Genomic DNA, 19,166 nt, shown 5'->3' with positions numbered 1-19,166 from the left:
CCTCAGCCTCCTGAGTAGCTGGGACTACAGGTGCGTACCACAACACCCAGCTAATTTTTTGTATTTTAGTAGAGATGGGGTTTCACCAGGTTGGCCAGTATGGTCTCTATCTCCTGATCTCATGATATGCCTGACTGAACCTCCCAAGTGCTGGGATTACAGGCTTGAGTCATTGCGCCCAGCCTGTTCATTAATTTAACAGCAACATTTATTGAGCACCTGGCTAGGAGGATCCATTTTAAAATGTTTTTGAGGGCCAGGTGCTATATTAAACTGAGATTGCGCCATTGCAATCCAAACTGCGACACAGCGAGACTCTGTCTCAAAAAAAAAAAAAAAAAAAAAAAAAAAAAAAGGCTGGGCATGGTGGCTCATGCCCGTAATCCCAGCACTTTGGGAGGCTGAGGCAATGGATTATGAGGTCAGGAGTTCAAGACCATCCTGGTCAACATAGTGAAACCCAGTCTCTACTAAAAAAAAAAATACAAAAATAAAAATACAAAAAAAAATTAGTGGGGCGTATTGGTGCATGCCTGTAGTCCCAGCTACTCAGGAGGCTGAGGCAGGAGAATTGCTTGAACCCAGGAGGCAGGAATTGCAGTGAACCAAGATCGAGCCACTAGGCGATGGTGTGAAAAAAAAACAAAAAACCCCATCTCAAAAAAAAAACAAAAAAACATGCTTTCCTTTTCTTTCTTCTTCTTCTTTTTTTTTTTTTTTATGGAGTCTCGCTCTTGTTGACCAGGCTGGAGAGCAATGGTGTGACCTCAGCTCACTGAAACCTCTGCCTCCCAGGTTCACACGATTCTCTTGCCTCAGCCTCCCAAGTAGCTGGGCACCCACCACCATCCCCAGCTAATTTTTTTTTTTTTTTTTTTGTATTTTTAGTAGAGATGGGGTTTCACCATGTTGGCCAGGTTGGTCTCCAACCCCTGATGTCACCTACCTCAGCCTCCCAAAGTGCTGGGATTACAAGCATGAGCTACCACGCCTGGTTACTTTTTTTTTTTCTGAGACAGAATTTTGCTCTTGTTGCCCAGGCTGGAGTGCAATGGTGCAATCTCACTGATCTCTTGAACCTCTGTTTCCTGGGTTCAAGCAATTCTCTTAACTCAGCCTCCCAATAGCTGGGATTATAGGCCTGCGCCACCACGCCTGGCTAATTTTTGTATTTTTAGTAGAGATGGGATTTCACCATGTTGGCCAGGCTGGTCTCAAACTCCTGGCCTCAAGTCATCTGCCCACCTTGGCCTCCCAAAGTGCTGGGATTACAGGCATGAGCCACTACGTCTGGCTTCTTTTCTTTTTTTTTTGAGACAGGGTCGCACTCTGCTGCCCAGGCTGGAATGCTGTGGCATGATCCCATCTCACTGCAACCTCTGCTCAGGTGATTCTCCCACCTCAGCCTCCCTAGTAGTAGGCATGCACCACCACACCCAGCTAATTTTTGTATTTTTTTGTAGAGACAGGGTTTTGTCATTGTAAGGTACATGGATGTGCTTTGGTCAAGGAATAGACCGAGGTGGATATCCAAGCCTGCATGACTCAGCGAGTTTGGCATGCAAGCGCACACCTCCACTTGTTATATAACCTGTTTGTGTAGGTTCATACTTGGCTCTATGCCACTATTGTCTATAAAAGGTATAACTCTCCTGCTGACGCTGTAGAGGGGTCTTTTGGGGGCTTAGCTTGGCTCAGCTCAACATGGCTTGACATGGCAAGCATGCTGGCGCCCAAAGAAAGAGAGAGAGAGAGAGAGGCAGAACTGTCCGTCTTTGCAGACGGACAGGAAGGAGCCAGGATACACTTCAGCTTGCTAGTGCCCAGAGAGAGAAAGAGTTAAGCTGTTGACCCTGAAGGCAAGGGAGCGCCAGCTGCACAGCTGTGCATGTGGGCAGCTGGCTCAAGCAGCCAAGACAGGGCGGACAGTGTGAGTAAGCTGCTAATAAGAAAGGCAGTGTGAAAGTAAGCTGCTAATGAGAAAGCTGCTGAATGAAACCATATTCATCTGCCTACGGACCCCTGAATGTTCTTTCTGCTCATCCACCCACTCCCCTTGGACTTCAGCAGGGACTGAACCCAAACCCCAGGAAACTGACAGTCGTGTTGCCCAGGCTGATCTCTATTAACATCTGTGCTCTGCCTTCTGTCAGATCAGTGGCAGCATTAAATTCTCATAGGAGTGCAAACTCTATTGTGAACTGCACATGCAAGAGATCTAGGTTGCGGGCTCCTTATGATAATCTAATGCCTGATGATCTGTCACTGTCTCCCATCACCCCTAAATGGGACTGTCTAGTTGCAGGAAAACAAGCTCAGGGATCCCACTGATTCTACATCATGGTGAACTGTATAATTATTTATTTTTCTTTCTTTCTTTCTTTCTTTTTTTTGAGATGGAGTCTCACTCTGTCACCCAGGCCAGAGTGCAGTGGTGTGTTCTTGACTCACTGCAACCTCTGCCTCCTGGGTTTAAGCAATTCTCATGCCTCAGCTTCCTGGGTAGCTGGGATTACAGGGGCCCACCACCACACCCGGCTAATTTTTATATTTTGTAGTAGAGACAGAGTTTCACCATGTTGGCCAGGCTGGTCTCAAACTCCTGACCCTAAAGCAATCCACCTGCCTCAGCCTCCCAAAGTGCTGGGATTACAGGTGTAAGCCACTGTGCCCAACCATTATTTCATTATATATTACAATGTTATAATAATAGAAATAAAGTGCATGATAAATATAATGCACTTGAATCATCCTGAAACCATTTCTCCATATCCTGATCTATGTCTTCCATCAAACTGTTCCCTGTTACCAAAGGTTAGGGACTGCTGCATTAAAACACACACCCAAATCAGTCCTTTATCAAAGGTTAAATTTAAAGTAATTACATAATATATAAGTACATATTCTGAACCAAAGAAATCTTTATATCAATACAAACTATTTGTTTCTATTTTGATATAAACATATTATTATTAAAACAAAAAGAAACTAAATAGCTCAGGATAGAGAAGGGTGATTATTGTTACTCAGCAATGAAATCAGTCCTAGTCCCATAGACAGTTGTTTTTGGATAAACATAGAAATTGACCTTTCTCCTGTTAAAACTTGAAATTTGTATTTGTTTTATCTGAGTTTCTTCCTCAGGAAAGGACCTTCAGGCCTTTCAAAAAAGTATTAAATAGGGAGGAGGAAGAGGAGGAGAAGGAAGAGGAAGAGGAGTGGAGGAAATAAAATTTTTTTAAAAAGTATCAGGCCAGGCGCGGTGGCTGACACCTATAATCCCAGCACTTTGGGAGGCCGAGGCGGGTGGATCACAAGGTCAAGAGATCGAGACCATCCTGGTCAACATGGTGAAACCCAGTCTCTACTAAAAATACAAAAATTAGCTGGGCATGGTGGTGCACGCCTGTAGTCCCAGCTACTCGGGAGGCTGAGGTAGGAGAATTGCTTGAACCCAGGAGGCGGAGGTTGCCATGAGCTGAGATTGCGACATTGCACTCCAGCCTGGGTAACAAGAGCGAAACTCCGTCTCAAAAAAAAAAAAAAAAAAAGAAGTATCAAATAACTGAAACTAACCAGATCACTGCACCAGATGCCTCCCTAGTTCTTGTCTTCTTACAAATTTTTACATTTCCTCCCTGCTATATAAACCTTTAGTTTCAGTCAGGGAGATGGGTTTGAGGCTAAGCTCCCATTTCCTCAGCTGTAGCACCCTTAAATTAAAGCCTTCTTCCTTGACAATACTTGTCATCTCAGTGACTGGCTTTCTGTGTGGCAAGCAGCAGGACCTAGACTGAACTCCTGGTGTTTTGGTAACAGAAACATCTCCTGAGATAAGTTAGGTAATGGGTTACACACATATATTGTAATATGAGTAACATAATCATTGCTCAAAAATAGTTCTCTGGCCGGGTGCAGTAGCTCACGCCTATAATCCTAGCACTTTGGGAGGCCGAGGCGGGTGGATCATGAGGTCAAGAGATCAAGACCATCCTGGTCAACAAGGTGAAACCCCGTCTCTACTAAAAATACAAAAAGTAGCTGGGCATGGTGATGCGCGCCTGTAGTCCCAGCTACTTGGGAGGCTGAGGCAGGAGAATTGCTTGAACCCAGGAGGCGGAGGTTGCGGTGAGCTGAGATCTCGCTATTGCACTCCAGCCTGGGTAACAAGAGCAAAATTCCGTCTCAAAAAAAAAAAAAAAGTTATCTGTTACTTTCCTCTTGAGCCAAATAGAATAATTAGCTAGGCTTGGTGGTGGGGGCGGTGGGGGGGACAGTTTTGTGAGCCTGCTAAAATTATGTAGGATTTATTTCTTAAAACTATGGGGCTGGGTGCGGTGGCTCACGCCTGTAATCCCAGCATTTTGGGTGGCCAAGGCGGGCAGATCACGAGGTCAGCTGATAGAGACCATCCTGGCTAACACGGTAAAACCCTGTCTCTACTAAAAATACAAAAAATTAACTGGGAGTGGTGGCATGCTCCTGTAGTCCCAGCTACTCAGGAGGCTGAGGCAGGAGAATCGCTTGAACCTGGGAGGTGGAGGTTGCGGTGAGCCAAGATCATGCCATTACACTCCAGCCTGGGTGGACAGAACAAGACTGCGTCTCAAAAAAAAAAAAAAAAAAAAACTATGAAGGCCAGCTGTGGTGGCTCACGCTTGTAATCCCAGCACTTTGGGAGGCTGATTTGGGTGGATCACCTGAGGTCAGGAGTTTTGAGACCAGCCTGGCAAACATGGCAAAACCCCGTCTCTACTAAAAATACAAAAATTAGTCAGGCATGGTGGCACATGCTGTAATCCTAGCTACTAGCGGGGCTTAGGCGGGAGGATTACTTGAACCTGGGAGCCGGAGGTTGTAGTGAGCCAAGATGATGCCATTGCACTCCAGCCTGGGTACAGAGTGAGACTCCATCTCAAAAAAAAAAAAAAAGAAAGAAAGAAACAGAAGGAAGAAGCTTCGTGACATTGGATTTGGTAATCTTGGATATGATACCAAAGGAACAACGCATAACAAAAACAAAAAAGTCCAACATACCAATTGGACTTCATTGGTATGTTGCCAGGAGTGGTGGCTCACGCCTATAATCCCAGCACTTTGAGGTGGGCAGATCATCTGAGATCAGGCATTTGAGACTAGACTGGGCAACATGGTGAAACCCCATTTCTACTAAAAATACAAAAATTAGCTGGAGGTGGTGGTGGGCGCCCGTAATCCTAGCTACTTGGGAGGCTGAGGTAAGATAGTAACTTGAACCCAGGAGGCAGAGGTTGCAGTGAGCCAAGATGGTGCCATTACAGTCCAGCCTGGGCAATGAGCGAAACTCCATTTCAAATTAAAAACAAAACAAAACAAAACAAAAAACTATAATCTGAAAGTAAAGACAGTTTTTCACCACTCCCTATCAACTGTAAGCATTTTTTTTCCTTTTTGAGAAATTAAAAACAGTGCTCTAGGTTTCTGAACAATTGATAACTCTTTAGGAAGGTGTTAAAGAGGAAAGAAACTATCCAGTGATAACAGCATAGCATAACTAATTACAAATCCCTTAAAAATGCACTACTTCTTGGGAATACTCACCAAGTTAGCAGTGGCAGGCTTATTGTAGAACAGTAGACACCAATGTAAATACCTTAGTGGAGTAGTTGAGAGGACAAAATCTCAACAAGCCTTGTCAATAGCTAGAGTGGCTCTTAATCTCCACAGTACCTATAAATTGCACTGTACAACTGAACATATATTTGAACATTGTCACGATTTTGCTCCTTGTTACTTCAATAGTAGTCACCCCAACTGGGCTGAGTGTCCAGATGTTGGAACTACCCTGACACTCACAGGCCCAGAGCTGGATATGAAGTCATTACTCAGTTAACACACAGAGCTGGGTTGGTACTACTTTTGTAATGGACAGAAGAAAAAAAAGCACAAGAAGATGTAGCAGAGACAGAGGAGAAGAGAAGAGGCTATATGAGGGTACCTCCATTATTATATGGAAAAGGGAACCCTTAATGGGAAGGGAACCCTCTTTTTTTTTTTTGAGATGGAGTCTCGCTCTGTCACCCAGGCTGGAGTGCTGTGGTGCGATCTCCGCTTACCACAAACTCCGCTTCCCAGGTTCAAGCGATTCTCCTGCCTCAGCTTCCTGAGTAGCTGGGATTACAGGTGTGCGCCACTGCATCCAGCTAATTTTTGTATTTTTTTAGTAGAGTTGGGGTTTCACCATGTTGACCAGGCTGGTCTGGAACTCCTGACTTCAGGTGATCCACCTGCCTTGGCCTCCCAAAGTGTTGGGATTACAGGCATGAGCCACTGCGCCCAGCCAGGAACCCTCTTTCTATGAATCAATGAAACCAGAAAATCCTCTTAAGGAGCAGAGAATATAACCAGAAAACTTACCCAGAGCCTGACGGAATACTGAGCATCTCTTTGATATTCCAGACATTAAAATTCATTTCTTATATTATACCTATTAGAAAGAACAGATGAATATTAAGAAAGTTAACAGTATAATTTTTCCAAAGATAAATAGTGATAGTGACTATTGTATGTACATGAGGACATTCCAGCAGCTTTATTCCCATCCAATTAGTGAAAATTTCTGTTACCTATGTGCCAGAAACAGGTATGTCTGTTGCTAAATTGCATGCAAATTCCCTTCTGCTGTTCAATTGCATACAAATTCCCATCAAAAAAAATTTTTTTTTTTTTAAGAGACAGGGTCTCGCTCTGTCTCCCAGGTTGGAATGCAGTGGTGCAATCATGGCCTACTAAAGCCTTGAACTTCTGGCCTCAAGCAATCCTCCCACCTCACCTCTGAAATAGCTGTGACTACAGGCCTATGCCACTACACCTGGCTAATGTGTTTTTTATTTGGAGTCTCCTGCTGTCCCCCAGGCTGGAGTGTAGTGGTGTGATCTTAGCTGACTGCAAACCTCCCCTTGGTTTCAATTGATTCTCCTGCCTCAGCCTCTCCGAGTAGCTGGACTACATGTGCACGCCACCATGCCCAGCTAATTTTTTTTTTTTTTTGAGATGGAGTCTCACTCTGTGGCCAGGCTGGAGTACAGTGGTGTGATCTTGGCTCACTACAACCTCTGCCTCCAGGATTCAAGCAATTCTCCTCCTCAACCTCCCGAGTAGCTGGGACTACAGGTGCATACCGCCACGACCAGCTAATTTTTTGTATTTTAGTAGAGAAGGGGTTTCACTGTGTTGTCCAGGCTGGTCTCGAACTCTGAGCTCAGACAATCCTCCCGCCTGAGCCTCCCAAAGTGCTGGGATTACAGGCATGAGCCACCGCCACCGTGCCCAGCCACTAATTTCATTTTTGTATTTTTAGTAGAGACAAGGATTCACCGTATTGGCCAGGCTGTTCTCAAACTCTTGACCTCAGGTGATCCACCTGTCTCAGCCTCCCAAAGTGCTGGGATTACAGGCATGAGCCACTGCGCCTGGCCTAATTTTGTGATTTTTTTATAGAGATGTGGTCTCACTATATTGCTCAGGCTGGTCCCTAACTGCTGGTGCAAGTGATCCTCCTGCCTTGGCCTCCCAAAGTCCTAGGATTCCGGGCATGAGCCACCATGCCTGACCCTCATCGCTTCTTTTCTTTTTTTTTTTTTTGAGACAGAGTCTCACTCTGTTGCCCAGACTGCAGTACAGTGGTGCTATCTCAGTTCACTGTTCACCTCCTGGGTTCAAAGATTCTCCTCTCTCAGCTTCCCTCATGAGTAGCTGAGATTACAGGCACCTGCTACCACGTCTGGCTAATTTTTGTATTTTTAGTAGAGGCGGGGTTTTGCCATGGCCAGGCTGGTCTCAAATTCCTAACCTCAGGTGATCCGCCCACCTCAGCCTCCCGAGGTGCTAGGATTACAAAAGTGAGCCACCGTGCCCGGCCTTTTTTTTTTTTTTTGAGACAGAGTCTGGCTCTGTCACCCAGGTTGGAGTGCAGTAGCATGATCTTAGCTCACTGCAGCCTCTACCTCCCAGGTTCAAGTGATTCTCCTGCTTCAGTCTCCCAAGTAGCTGCTGACCCCCATCAATCTTAATGCCAGGCAAAACCCAAAGTCATTTCTTTTTTTTTTTTTGAGATGGAGTTTCACTCTTGTTACCCAGGCTGGAGTGCAATGGCGCGATCTCGGCTCACTGCAACCTCCGCCTCCTGCGTTCAGGCAATTCTCCTGCCTCAGCCTCCTGAGTAGCTGGGATTACAGGCACACGCCACCGTGCCCAGCTTGTATTTTCAGTAGAGACGGGGTTTCACCTTGTTGACCAGGATGGTCTCGATCTCTTGACCTCGTGATCCGCCCGCCTTGGCCTCCCAAAGTGCTGGGATTACAGGCGTGAGCCACCACGCCCGGCCCAAAGTCACTTCTAAAACGGCAAATTTGCCTTCTATTTTCTGCTTTTTGGCCCCTTTCTCTTGCCATCCAATCATAATCTGCTATTAGAAAAGAACCAATAAACTCCATCTTTCATTGCTTGGTACAATGAATGACTTAATCTATTACCTCTCCTAAGAAAACTAGTTCTCCCTAGACTAGAAGACATTAAAATTCACACCTGTAATCCCAGCACTTTGGGAGGCCGAGGCAGGTGGGTCACTTGAGGTCAGAAGTTCAAAATCAGCCTGGCCAACATGACGAAACCCCATCTCTACTAAAAATACAGAAATTAGCTGGGCATGGTGGCACATGCCTGTAATTCCAGCTACTCGGGAGGCTGAAGCACGAGAATCACTTGAACCCAAGAGACGGTTGCAGTGAGCTGAGATCAAGCCACTGCACTCCAGCCTGGCCAACAGAGCAGGACCCTGTCTCAAAAAAAAAAAAAAAAATTGGAATGCAAAGTCAGCTGTGAATTTGGGCAGTAAAGAAGCTAGAGAAGGAAATACCCTCTCACAATTCTTATAAACAGTTGCTCTGCTTATTGACAACCCAACATGCTGTATACTATAGTTCATTATGATGATCATATAGCTTAAATTTCATTTTAAAAGCCCTTTTTTTTTTTTTGAGATGGAGTCTCACTTTGTCATCCAGGCTGGAGTACAGTGGCACAATCTCAGCTCACTGCAACCTCTGCCTCTCAGGTTCAATCGATTCTCCTGCCTCAGTCTTCTGAGTAGCTAGGATTACAGGTGTGTGCTACCACGCCCAGCTAATTTTTTTTGTATTTTTAAAAATATTTTATTTATTTATTTATTTGAGACAGAGTCTCGCCCTGTCGCAAGGCACCAGGCTGGAGTGCAGTGGCGCGATCTCAGCTCACTGCAAACTCCGCCTCCGGGGTTCAAACAATTTTCCTGCCTCAGCCTCCCAAGTAACTGGGACTACAGGCGCACGCCACCACACCCAGCTAATTTTTGTACTTTTAGTAGAGATGGGGTTTCACCATGTTGGCCAGGATGGTCTCCATCTCTTGACCTAGTGATCTGCCCAACTCGGCCTCCCAAAGTGCTGGGATTACAGGGGTGAGCCACCATGCCTGGTCATTTTTTTTGTATTTTTAATAGAGACAGTGTTTCACCATGTTGGTCTCAAACTCCTGACCTCATGATCTGCCCACCTTGGCCTCCTGAAGTGCTGGGAATACAGGCATGAGCCACTGTGCCCAGCTAAAAAGCCCATTTCTAAATTTTGTCTCTCCAATTTAACAAGAGCATTCATATTTATCAGATTATATAATTACAGCATCCGAAAAAATATGATTACCACACATATGGTGAAATAAAGACCATCAAATATAAAATACTGTCCCAACACAAACATAGATAAAATGAAACAGATGTTCTGAATATAACTTTCTTTTTTGAGATGGAGTCTCACTGTCTTGATCAGGCAGGAGTACAGTGGCATGATCTCAGCTCACTGCAACCTACACCTCCCAGGTTCAAGTGATTCTCCTGCCTCAGTCTCCTGAGTAGCTCCTGATTACAGCCTCCCGACACCACACCCGGCTGATTTTTAGTAGAGACAGCGTTTCACCATATTGGCCAGGCTGGTCGCAAACTCCTGACATCAGGTGATCACTTGAGGTCAGGAGTTCAAGACTAGCCTGGCTAACATGGTGAAATCCCATCTCTACTAAAAATACAAAAATGACTGTGGTGGTGCACACCTGTAATCCCAGCTACACAGGAGGCTGAGGCAGTAGAATCACTTGAACCTGGGAGGTAGAGGTTGCAGTGAGCCAAGATTGTGCCACTGCACTCCAGCTTGGGCTACAGAATGAGACACCATCTCAAAAAAAAAAAAAAAAAAAAATCTGAAATAATTGACAAAAAAAAAAAAAAATTCCTGGAACTAAGCAATTATAGCAAGTCACAGGATACAAAGCTAACATACAAAGTCAATCACTTTCCTATATACCAGCAATGAAAAAATAGAATTTGAAATTAAAAACACAAAACCTGGCCGGGCATGATGACTCATGCCTGTAATCCCAGCACTCTGGAAGGCCAAGCCAGGTCGATCACCTGAGGTCAGAGTTCAAAACCAGCCTGGCTAACATGGTGAAACCCTGTTTCTACTAAAAATACAAAAAATTAGCTGGGTATGGTGGTGTGTGCCTGTAATCCCAGCTACTAAGGAGGCTGAGGCAGGAGAATCGCTTGAATCCAGGAGGCAGAGGTTACAGTGAGCCGAGATGGCACCATTGCACTCCAGCTTGGGCAAAAAGAGTGAAACTCTGTCTGAAAAAAACAAAAACAAAAACAACCCACAAAACCGGCTGGGCATGGTGGCTCACACCTGTAATTCTAGCACTTTGGGAGGCTGAGGCAAGAGGATCCAGCCTGGTCAACATGGTGAAACCCTGTTTCTACTAAAAATACAAAAAATTAGCTGGGCATAGTGACATATGCCTATAATCCCAGCTATTCGGGAGGCTGAAGCAGGAAAATCGCTTGAACCCAGGAGGTGGAGGTTGCAGTGAGCTGAGATTGTGCCACTGCACTCTAGTCTGGCAATGGAGCAAGACACTGTCCCAAAAAAATAAATAAATAGAAACACAAAACCATTTATATTTGGACCCCCAGAAAAGAAATACTTACATGTAACTCTGACAATATATATACAACATCTATATGACTAAAACTACAAAACTCTGCTGACAGAAATCAAATTAGAACTAAATAAATGGAGAGATATGGCTGGGCATGGTGGCTTACGCCTGTAATCCCAGCACTTTGGGAGGCCGAGGCGGGCGGATCACAAGGTCAGGAGTTCAAGACCACCCTGAACAATATGGTGAAACTCCATCTCTACTAAAAATACAAAAATTAGCCAGGCATGGTGGTGTGCATCTCTAGTCCCAGCTTTCCAGAGGTTAAGGCAAAACAATTGCTTGAACTGGGAGGCGGAGGTTGCAGTGAGCCGAGATCGGGCCACTGCACTCCAGCCTGGGTGACAGAGCGAGATTTCATCTCAATCAATCAATCAATGGAGAGATAGTCATATTCATGGATAGGAAGACTCAGTATTGTCGAGATGTCAGTTCTTCCCAACCTTATGTATAGAGTCAATGCAATCCTAATAAAAATTCCACCAAGTTATTTTGTAAATATTGATAAACTGACTCTATTTATACTGAGAGGCAAAAAATCCAAACTAGCTAACACAATATGAAGAAGAAGCCAGAAGACTGATGCTACCTGGCTTTAAGACATAAGGCCAGGCACAATGGCTCAGGTATGTAATTACAGCACTTTGGAAGGCTGGGGCAGGCAGATTGCTTGAGACCATGAGTTAGAGACCAGCCTGAGGAACATGTCAAAATTCTATCTCTACAAAATTAGCTGAGTGTGGTGGCATACACCTGTAGTCTCAGCTACTTGGGAAGCTGAAGTGGAAGGATCACCTGAGCCTGGGGATGTTGAGGCTACAGTGAGCTGTGATCATGCCACACACTCCAGCCTTGGTGAGAGTGAGACCTTGTTTCAAAAAAAGAAAAAGAAGAAGAAGATGACGACTTACTTTAAATCTACAGTAATCAACACAATGTGGTATTGGCCAAGAAAAAAAAAAAAAAGACAAGAAATCAATGGAACAGGATAGAGAGACCAGAAATAGACCCATAAAAATAGCCAACTGATCTTTAACTAAGGAGCAAAGATAATGCAACTGAGATAGTCTTTTCAATAAATGATGCTAAACAACTGGATAGCCACATGCATAAATAATGAATCTAAATATAGACCTTACACCCTTCACAAAAATGAACTCAAAATGGATTATAAAACTAATTGTAACATGCAAAATGATAAAACTCCTAGAAGATAACATAGGAGAAAATATAGATGACCTTGGGATTGGCAATGACTTTTTAGATATAAATTCAAAGATACTCATGGAAAAAAAAAAAAATAAGCTGGACTTCATTAAAATTTAAACCTTCTGGCCAGGCACGGTGGCTCATACCTGTAATCCCAGCACTTTGGGAGGCCAAGGCGGGCAAATCACTTGTGGTCAGGAGTTTGAGGCCAGCATGGCCAACAATGGTGAAACTCTGTCTCTAAAAAAATACAAAACTTAGCCAATGTGGTGGTGCACATCTGTAATCCCAACTACTCAGGAGGCTGAAGTGAGAGATCTGCTTGAACTCAGGAGGCAGAGGTTGCAGTGAGCTAAAAACATACCACTGCACTCCAGTCTGGGCAATAGAGCAAGACTGTGTTTAAAAACAAACAAAACACCAGGAATGGTGGCTCACGCCTGTAATCCCTGCACCTTGAGAGGCCAAGGCAGGTGGATTATCTGAGATCAGGAGTTTGAGACCAGCATGGCCAACATAATAAAACCTGTCTCTACTAAAAATACAAAAAAATTCACTGCTCCTATAATATCCAGCTACTCAGGAGGCTGAGGCAGGAGAATCGCTTGAACCAAGGAGGCAGAGGTTGCAGTGAGACGAGATCGCACCACTGCATTCCAGCCTGGGCAACAAGAGCAAAACTCTGTCTCAAAAGACAAAAAATGAGCCTCCTAATATCCTTTCAAAACTACTTTACCTTTTTTTTTTTTTCTAAGACGGGGTTTCACCATGTTGGTCAGGCTGGTCTTGAACTCCCACCTCAGGTGATCCACCCGCCTTGGCCTCCGAAGTACTTGGATTAGTAATAGGCGTGAGCCACCACGCCCGGCCTACTTTACCCTTTAAAAACAATTTTTTTATATAGGCCAGGCACGGTGGCTCACGCCTGTAATCTCTCAGCATTTTGGGAGGCCAAGACCGGCAAATCATAAGGTCAAGAGATCGAGATCATCCTGGCCAACATGGTGAAACCCCCTCTCTACTAAAAACACAAAAATTAGCTGGGTGTGATGTCATACACCTGTAGTCCCAGCTACGCAGAAGGCTGAGGCAGGAAAATCGCTTGAACCCGGGAGGTGAAAGTTGCAGTGAGCCAAGATCATGCCATTGAGCTCCAGTGTGGCAACAGAGCAAGACTCCATCTCAAAAAAAAAAAATGTATATAATAGAGATGGGGTCTCACCCCATTCCCCAGGCTGGTCTCGAATTCCTAAGCTCAAGGAATATGCCTGCTTTAGCTTCCATATTCTGGAAGTGCTGGGATTACAGGCCTGAGCCACCTCACCCAGCCCTTTCATATTTTTTAAGTAACATACAAAATTGTGTGTGTGTTTGTATGTGTGTGTACATTCCATTAATTTTTTTTCTGAGACAGAGTTATGCTCTGTCACCCAGACTAGAGTACAGTGATGATGTAATCTCGGCTCACTGTAACCCCTGCCTCTGGGTTCAAATGATTCTTGTGCCTCAGCCTCCCAAGTAGCTGGAATTACAGGGATTACAGGCATGTGCCACCATGTCCAGCTAATTTTTTTTTTTTTTTTGATACAGAGTCTTACTGTGTCACCCAGGCTGGAATGTAGTGGCGTGATCTCGGCTCACTGCAAACTCCACCTCCCAGGATCAAGCAATTCTCTGCCTCAGCCTCCTAAGTAGCTGGGATTACAGGTGCCTGCGACCACACCTGGCTAATTTTTATATTTTTAGTAGAGATGGGGTTTCACCATCTTGGCCGAACTGGTCTTGAACTCCTGACCTCGTGATCCACCCGCCTCAGCATCCAAAGTGCTGGGATTACAGATGTGAGCCACCATACCTGGCCTAATTTTTTGTACTTTTAGTAGCGATGGGATTTTGCTGTGTTGGCCAGCAAAACCAGTTTGTGACTGGTCTCAAACTCCTGCCTCAAGTGATCCATCTGCCTCAGCTTCCCAAAGTTATTCTATGAATATTAACTAATATTTAGAATTCATGTAATCATCACACCACAATCAGTATATAGATTGCAAAAGAACTGGCTATTAGCTATTATTATTACCTGAATCATGGCAATGTTCAGACTTCTCCCACCATCTCTGCCCACCCTTTGAAAAACAATGAGTAGACCAGGGTGTGGTGGCACAAACCTGTAGTCCCATCTACTTGGGAGGCTGAGGTGGGAGGATCACTTGATCCTGGGAGGTCAAGGTTGCAGTGAGCTAAGATTGCCCCACTATACTCTATCGTGGGCAACAGAGAAAAAAAAATTATCTCTCAATCTATTTTAAAAAAATTAAAAATTAGCCAGGCGTGGTGGCACATGCCTGTAGTCCCAACTACTTGGGAGGCTGAGGCTGGAGGATTGCTTGAGTCCAGGAGTTCTGGGCTGTAGTGTGCTATGCCAAGTGGGTGTCTGCACTAAGTTTGGCATCAATATGATGATCTCCCGGGAGTGGGGGACCACCAGGCTGCCTAAGGAGGGGTGAACTGGCCCAGGTCAGAAATGGAGCAGGTCAAAACTCCCATGCTGATCAGTAGTGGGATTGTGCCTGTGAATAGCCACTGTACTCCAGCCTGGACAACATAGTGAGACCCCATCTCTATTTAAAATAATAACAAAATAAAAAATAAAAATTTAAAATTTAAACAAGTCAGGCATGGTGACATACGCCTGTAGTTTCAGCTATTTGGGAGGCTGAGGCAGTAGGATCACTTGAGCCTAGAAATTCAGTAAGCTACAATCCCACCAATGCACTCCAACCTGGGCAACAAAACAAGACCCTGTCTCTTAAGAAAAAAAAAAAAAAGACATGTAATTTGCTTTTTGTGAATACATATAAAGCTCAAAATACCTTGTATTCATGGAATCAGAAATACAAACTTTTTTTTTTTTTTGAGACAGAGTCTTGCTCTGTTGCCCAGGCTGGAGTACAGTGACATGATCTTAGTTCAATGCACCCTCTGCCTCCCAGGTTGAGGCAATCCTCCTGCCTCAGCCCCACTAGTTGCTGGGATTACAGGCACATGCCACCACGCCCAGCTAATTTTTGTATTTTTTAGTAGAGATGGGGTTTCGCCATGTTGGCCGGGCTAATTTCAAACTCCTGACCTCAGGTGATCCACTTGCCTTGGCCTCCCAAAGCACTAGGATTACAGGCGTGAGCCACCACACCCAGCATTTTTTTTTTGTTTTTTGTTTTGGATATGGAGTCCCACTCTGTCACCCAGGCTAGAATGCAATGGTGCAATCCTAACTCATTGTAACCTCTGCCTCCCAGGCTCAAGCTATTCTCCTGCCTCAGCCTTCTGAGTAGCTGGAATTACCAGCATGCGTCGTCACTCCCAGCTAATTTTTTTTTTTAGTAGAGACAGGGTCTCACCATATTGGCCAGGCTGGGCTCAAACTCCTGACCTCAAGTGATCCACCTGCCTCAGCCTCCCAAAGTGCTGGGATTACAGGTATGAGCCAACTGCGCCCAGCCAGAAATACAAACTTTTAAAAAGCCCATATTGTTCCAGGTATGTGACACTGTGCTAGCATCAAAGGGGTGAGGCCAATGAGGTCCTGTATGACCAGAAGGTAACAAAGGTAGCCTCTCAGACAGTATGACCAAACCCCCTTACTGTTGAAAATGAAACCAGCAACTCCAGTTAACTGAATTAAACAGAAGAGATTCAATATATGTGTGGTAGAAGATGAATAACATTTTTTCCTTTTGATTAGTTATCCTGCCTTTACTTATGCCTCAAGTCTATGTTTACCACATGGTTTATCCAATCCTGAGGATGTCCATCTTCCTAGAATTCAACCAGAGGAAAAGATGTCTTACAAAGGTCAGGAACCTGTCAGTTATATTCAGTCATGACTGGTCTACCCCTACCACACAAGAGGTCTTTAGATCATCCAATTTTTTAAAAAATATTGAGACAAGAGTCTTGCTCTGGCTCACTGCAACCTCCATCTCCTGGGTACAAGCGAATCTCCTGCCTCAGCCTCCTGAGTAGCTGGGATTACAGGTGCCCACCACCATGCCCAGCTAATTTTTGCATTTTTAGTAGAGACAGGGTTTTACCACATTGGCCAGGCTGGTCTCGAACTCCTGACCTTAGGCAATCTGCCTGCCTCAACCTCCCAAAGTTCTGGGATTACAGGTGTGAGCCACTGCAGCTGACCTAGATCATCCAATTGTATACTTTCTATAAAGTATGGGGTTTTCCAATGGTTTATAGAAAAAGTACACTGTTCCTTGCTCCTGAGTGGGTCAAGCCCCAGGTACCCTCTCTGTAGGCGGTAGATTTTGATATGGTGATGTTTAGCTTTACAAAGGCTGTGACTCTGGACAGCAATAGAAGTGGGGAAAACAGAATAGGAGCAAAGCAATGAAGTTGTTGGCTGAATAAAGATAGAAAAACACATAGAGGTGATTATGGGTCAAATTAGCAAAATATGGCTAAGGGTGGTTTCTCAGGATGGAAAGTAAACTCCCTCAGGCATTAGGTTTCTGACCTTGAGTCCTAGGGCAGCACTTACCAAACTTTTTGGCACCAGGGACAAGTTTTGTGGAAGACAATTTTTTTCATGGACATTGGTTGTGGGCGGGGCAGGGGGTTGTTTCAGAATGAAATTGTTCCACCTCAGATCATCAGGCATTAGAGTCTCATAAGGAGTGCACAACCTAGATCCCTTGCATGTGCAGTTCACAATAGGGTTCATGCACACTCCTATGAGAATCTAATGCTGCCACTTATCTGACAGGAGATGAAGCTCAGGCAGTCCTACTGCTCACCTCCTCCTGTGTGGCCTGGTTCCTAACAGGCCATAGACTGACTGGTACTGGCCCTGGGACCTGGGGGTTGGGGACCCCTGTTCTAGGGACCTAAATTGCATTGCTGTGCAGGTCTGTTTATTCCATAGAGGCAGAAAGAAATAACTGTGTGCAAAGCAAGAGCACACAGAAAAGCATGTTTGCCTTGAGAGATAAGTTATTGCTGAACCCAAACTAATTTAGAAATATTATATGTAGAAGCCGGAGATCGGTCAGAGTGGTGGGAGAAGCTATAAGGGAAAGGAGCAGACCTTTTGAAAGGTCAGAAGGCTCTGCATAGCTTTGGGGGAGAATAAGCTGAAGGCGCTGTTCTCTTAGCCTGAGGCAGAGGACAAGGAGGAGGTACAAGGAAGTGTAGGGGAATTTATCTTTAATAGGCTTTTTTACTTATGTTTTCCAAAACTGACTCTTGATCTTCCGTGACTGCTTCCTGAAAGGGGTAACAATAATGTTAATTACCCATAGATTGTGTTGTCTCCAGGCTTTCAGCATTATGTCTATACTGAATAAAAGCAAGCAGCTCCAGCTGTTCGAGGCTGCTCTCTTCTTTGGCCACTAGTGCTAGGCAGCCCCTTAACTGCTCTTATACTGCAAACCTATGTCTGAGTACTCCTTTCATCCCTCACTCGGCCAGAGTCTGCCAGACATGGCAGCAGAAATTAATAAACAAAGGAATCATGAGGACTTTTTTTTTTAAATGGAGTCTTGCTCTGTTGCCAGGATGGAGTGCAGTGGCATGATCTTGGCTCGATACAACCTCCACCTCCTGGGTTCAAAGGATTCTCCACCCTCAGCCTCCTAAGTAGCTGAGACTACAGGTGTGCACCACCATACCCAACTAATTTTTATATTTTTGGTAGAGACCAAGTTTCACCATGTTGGCCAGGATGGTCTTGATCTCTTGACCTTGTGATCCACCTGTTCCGGCCTCCCAAAGTGCTGGGATTACAGGCATGAGACACCGTGCCCAGCCAAGGACTATTTTTATTTAAGCAAAGAGGTTATCAATTTTTTTTTTGAGGTTACAAATTTTTAAATGATTAGTTGGTGCCAACTAATTACAAGGGCTGAAAAACAGACATTTTTTTTAGAAACAATCACAATTTTAAATAGTGGCAGAGTAAGGTATGCTACAAATTATATTACAGTATATATGGTTAAAATTCCAGTATTAAATCAGTAGTATCAGGCCGGGCACGGTGGCTCACGCCTGTAATCCCAGCACTTTGGGAGGCCGAGGCGGGTGGATCACGAGGTCAAGAGATCGAGACCATCCTAGTCAACACGGTGAAACCCCGTCTCTACTAAAAATACAAAAAAATTAGCTGGGCATGGTGGCGTGTGCCTGTAATCCCAGCTACTCAGGAGGCTGAGGCAGGAGAATTGCCTGAACCCAGGAGGCGGAGGTTGCGGTGAGCCGAGATCGTGCCATTGCATTCCAGCCTGGGTAACAAGAGCGAAACTCCATCTCAAAAAAAAAAAAAAAAAAAAAATCAGTAGTATCTAAAATATGCAGCCTGAGTTATAAGGACTAAAACTCACCAGAAAGAAAAAATGCTCTGAGAACACAGGGCTGATGCATGATCTAGTTTCAAAATGAAACAAGGTAATAGCATAACCAGTCATCAAGTAACAAACTAAAGCAGGTAAGCTTGGCTTTTCCTACCGTCTTTCATCTGTCCACCTGCATTCCACACATTCTTTGTCAGAGGCTTTTTTTTTTTTTGAGACAGTCTTGCTTTGTCACCCAGGCTAGAGTGCAATGGCACTATCTTGGCACTCACTGCAACCTTTCCTTCCTGGGTTCAAGTGATTCTCCTGCCTCAGCCTCCTGAGTAGTTGGGATTACAGGCATCTGCCACCACACCTGGCTAATTTTTGTATTTTTAGTAGCGATGGGGTTTCACCATGTTGGCCAGGCTGGTCTCGAACTCCTGACCTCAGGCGATCCACCCACCTTGGCCTCCCAAAGTGCTGGGATAACAGGTGTGAGCCACTGCACCTTGCCTGTCAGAAGCATTTGAACCAGAGCGACTCTGTCTTTAA

General features: G+C 44.7%; 1 protein-coding gene across 1 annotated transcript in view; it reads right to left on the bottom strand.

Moving 5' to 3' along the window:
- The window catches only part of IHO1 (interactor of HORMAD1 1), a 32,585-nt gene extending 26,133 nt beyond the window's left edge, over positions 1-6,452 (bottom strand). Inside the window, exon 1 of the mRNA XM_012467716.1 lies at positions 6,397-6,452. Within this exon, the coding sequence (XP_012323139.1) occupies positions 6,397-6,452 (56 nt within the window). The remainder of the gene's footprint in view (positions 1-6,396) is intronic.
- Between the last annotated feature and the right edge of the window lie 12,714 nt (positions 6,453-19,166).

Source organism: Aotus nancymaae, unplaced genomic scaffold (assembly GCF_030222135.1).
Source record: "Aotus nancymaae isolate 86718 unplaced genomic scaffold, 86718_ANA_hifiasm-v0.15.2.pri h1tg000067l, whole genome shotgun sequence".
Lineage (NCBI taxonomy): Eukaryota > Metazoa > Chordata > Mammalia > Primates > Aotidae > Aotus > Aotus nancymaae.
This window is presented reverse-complemented; position numbering and strand designations above follow the sequence as displayed.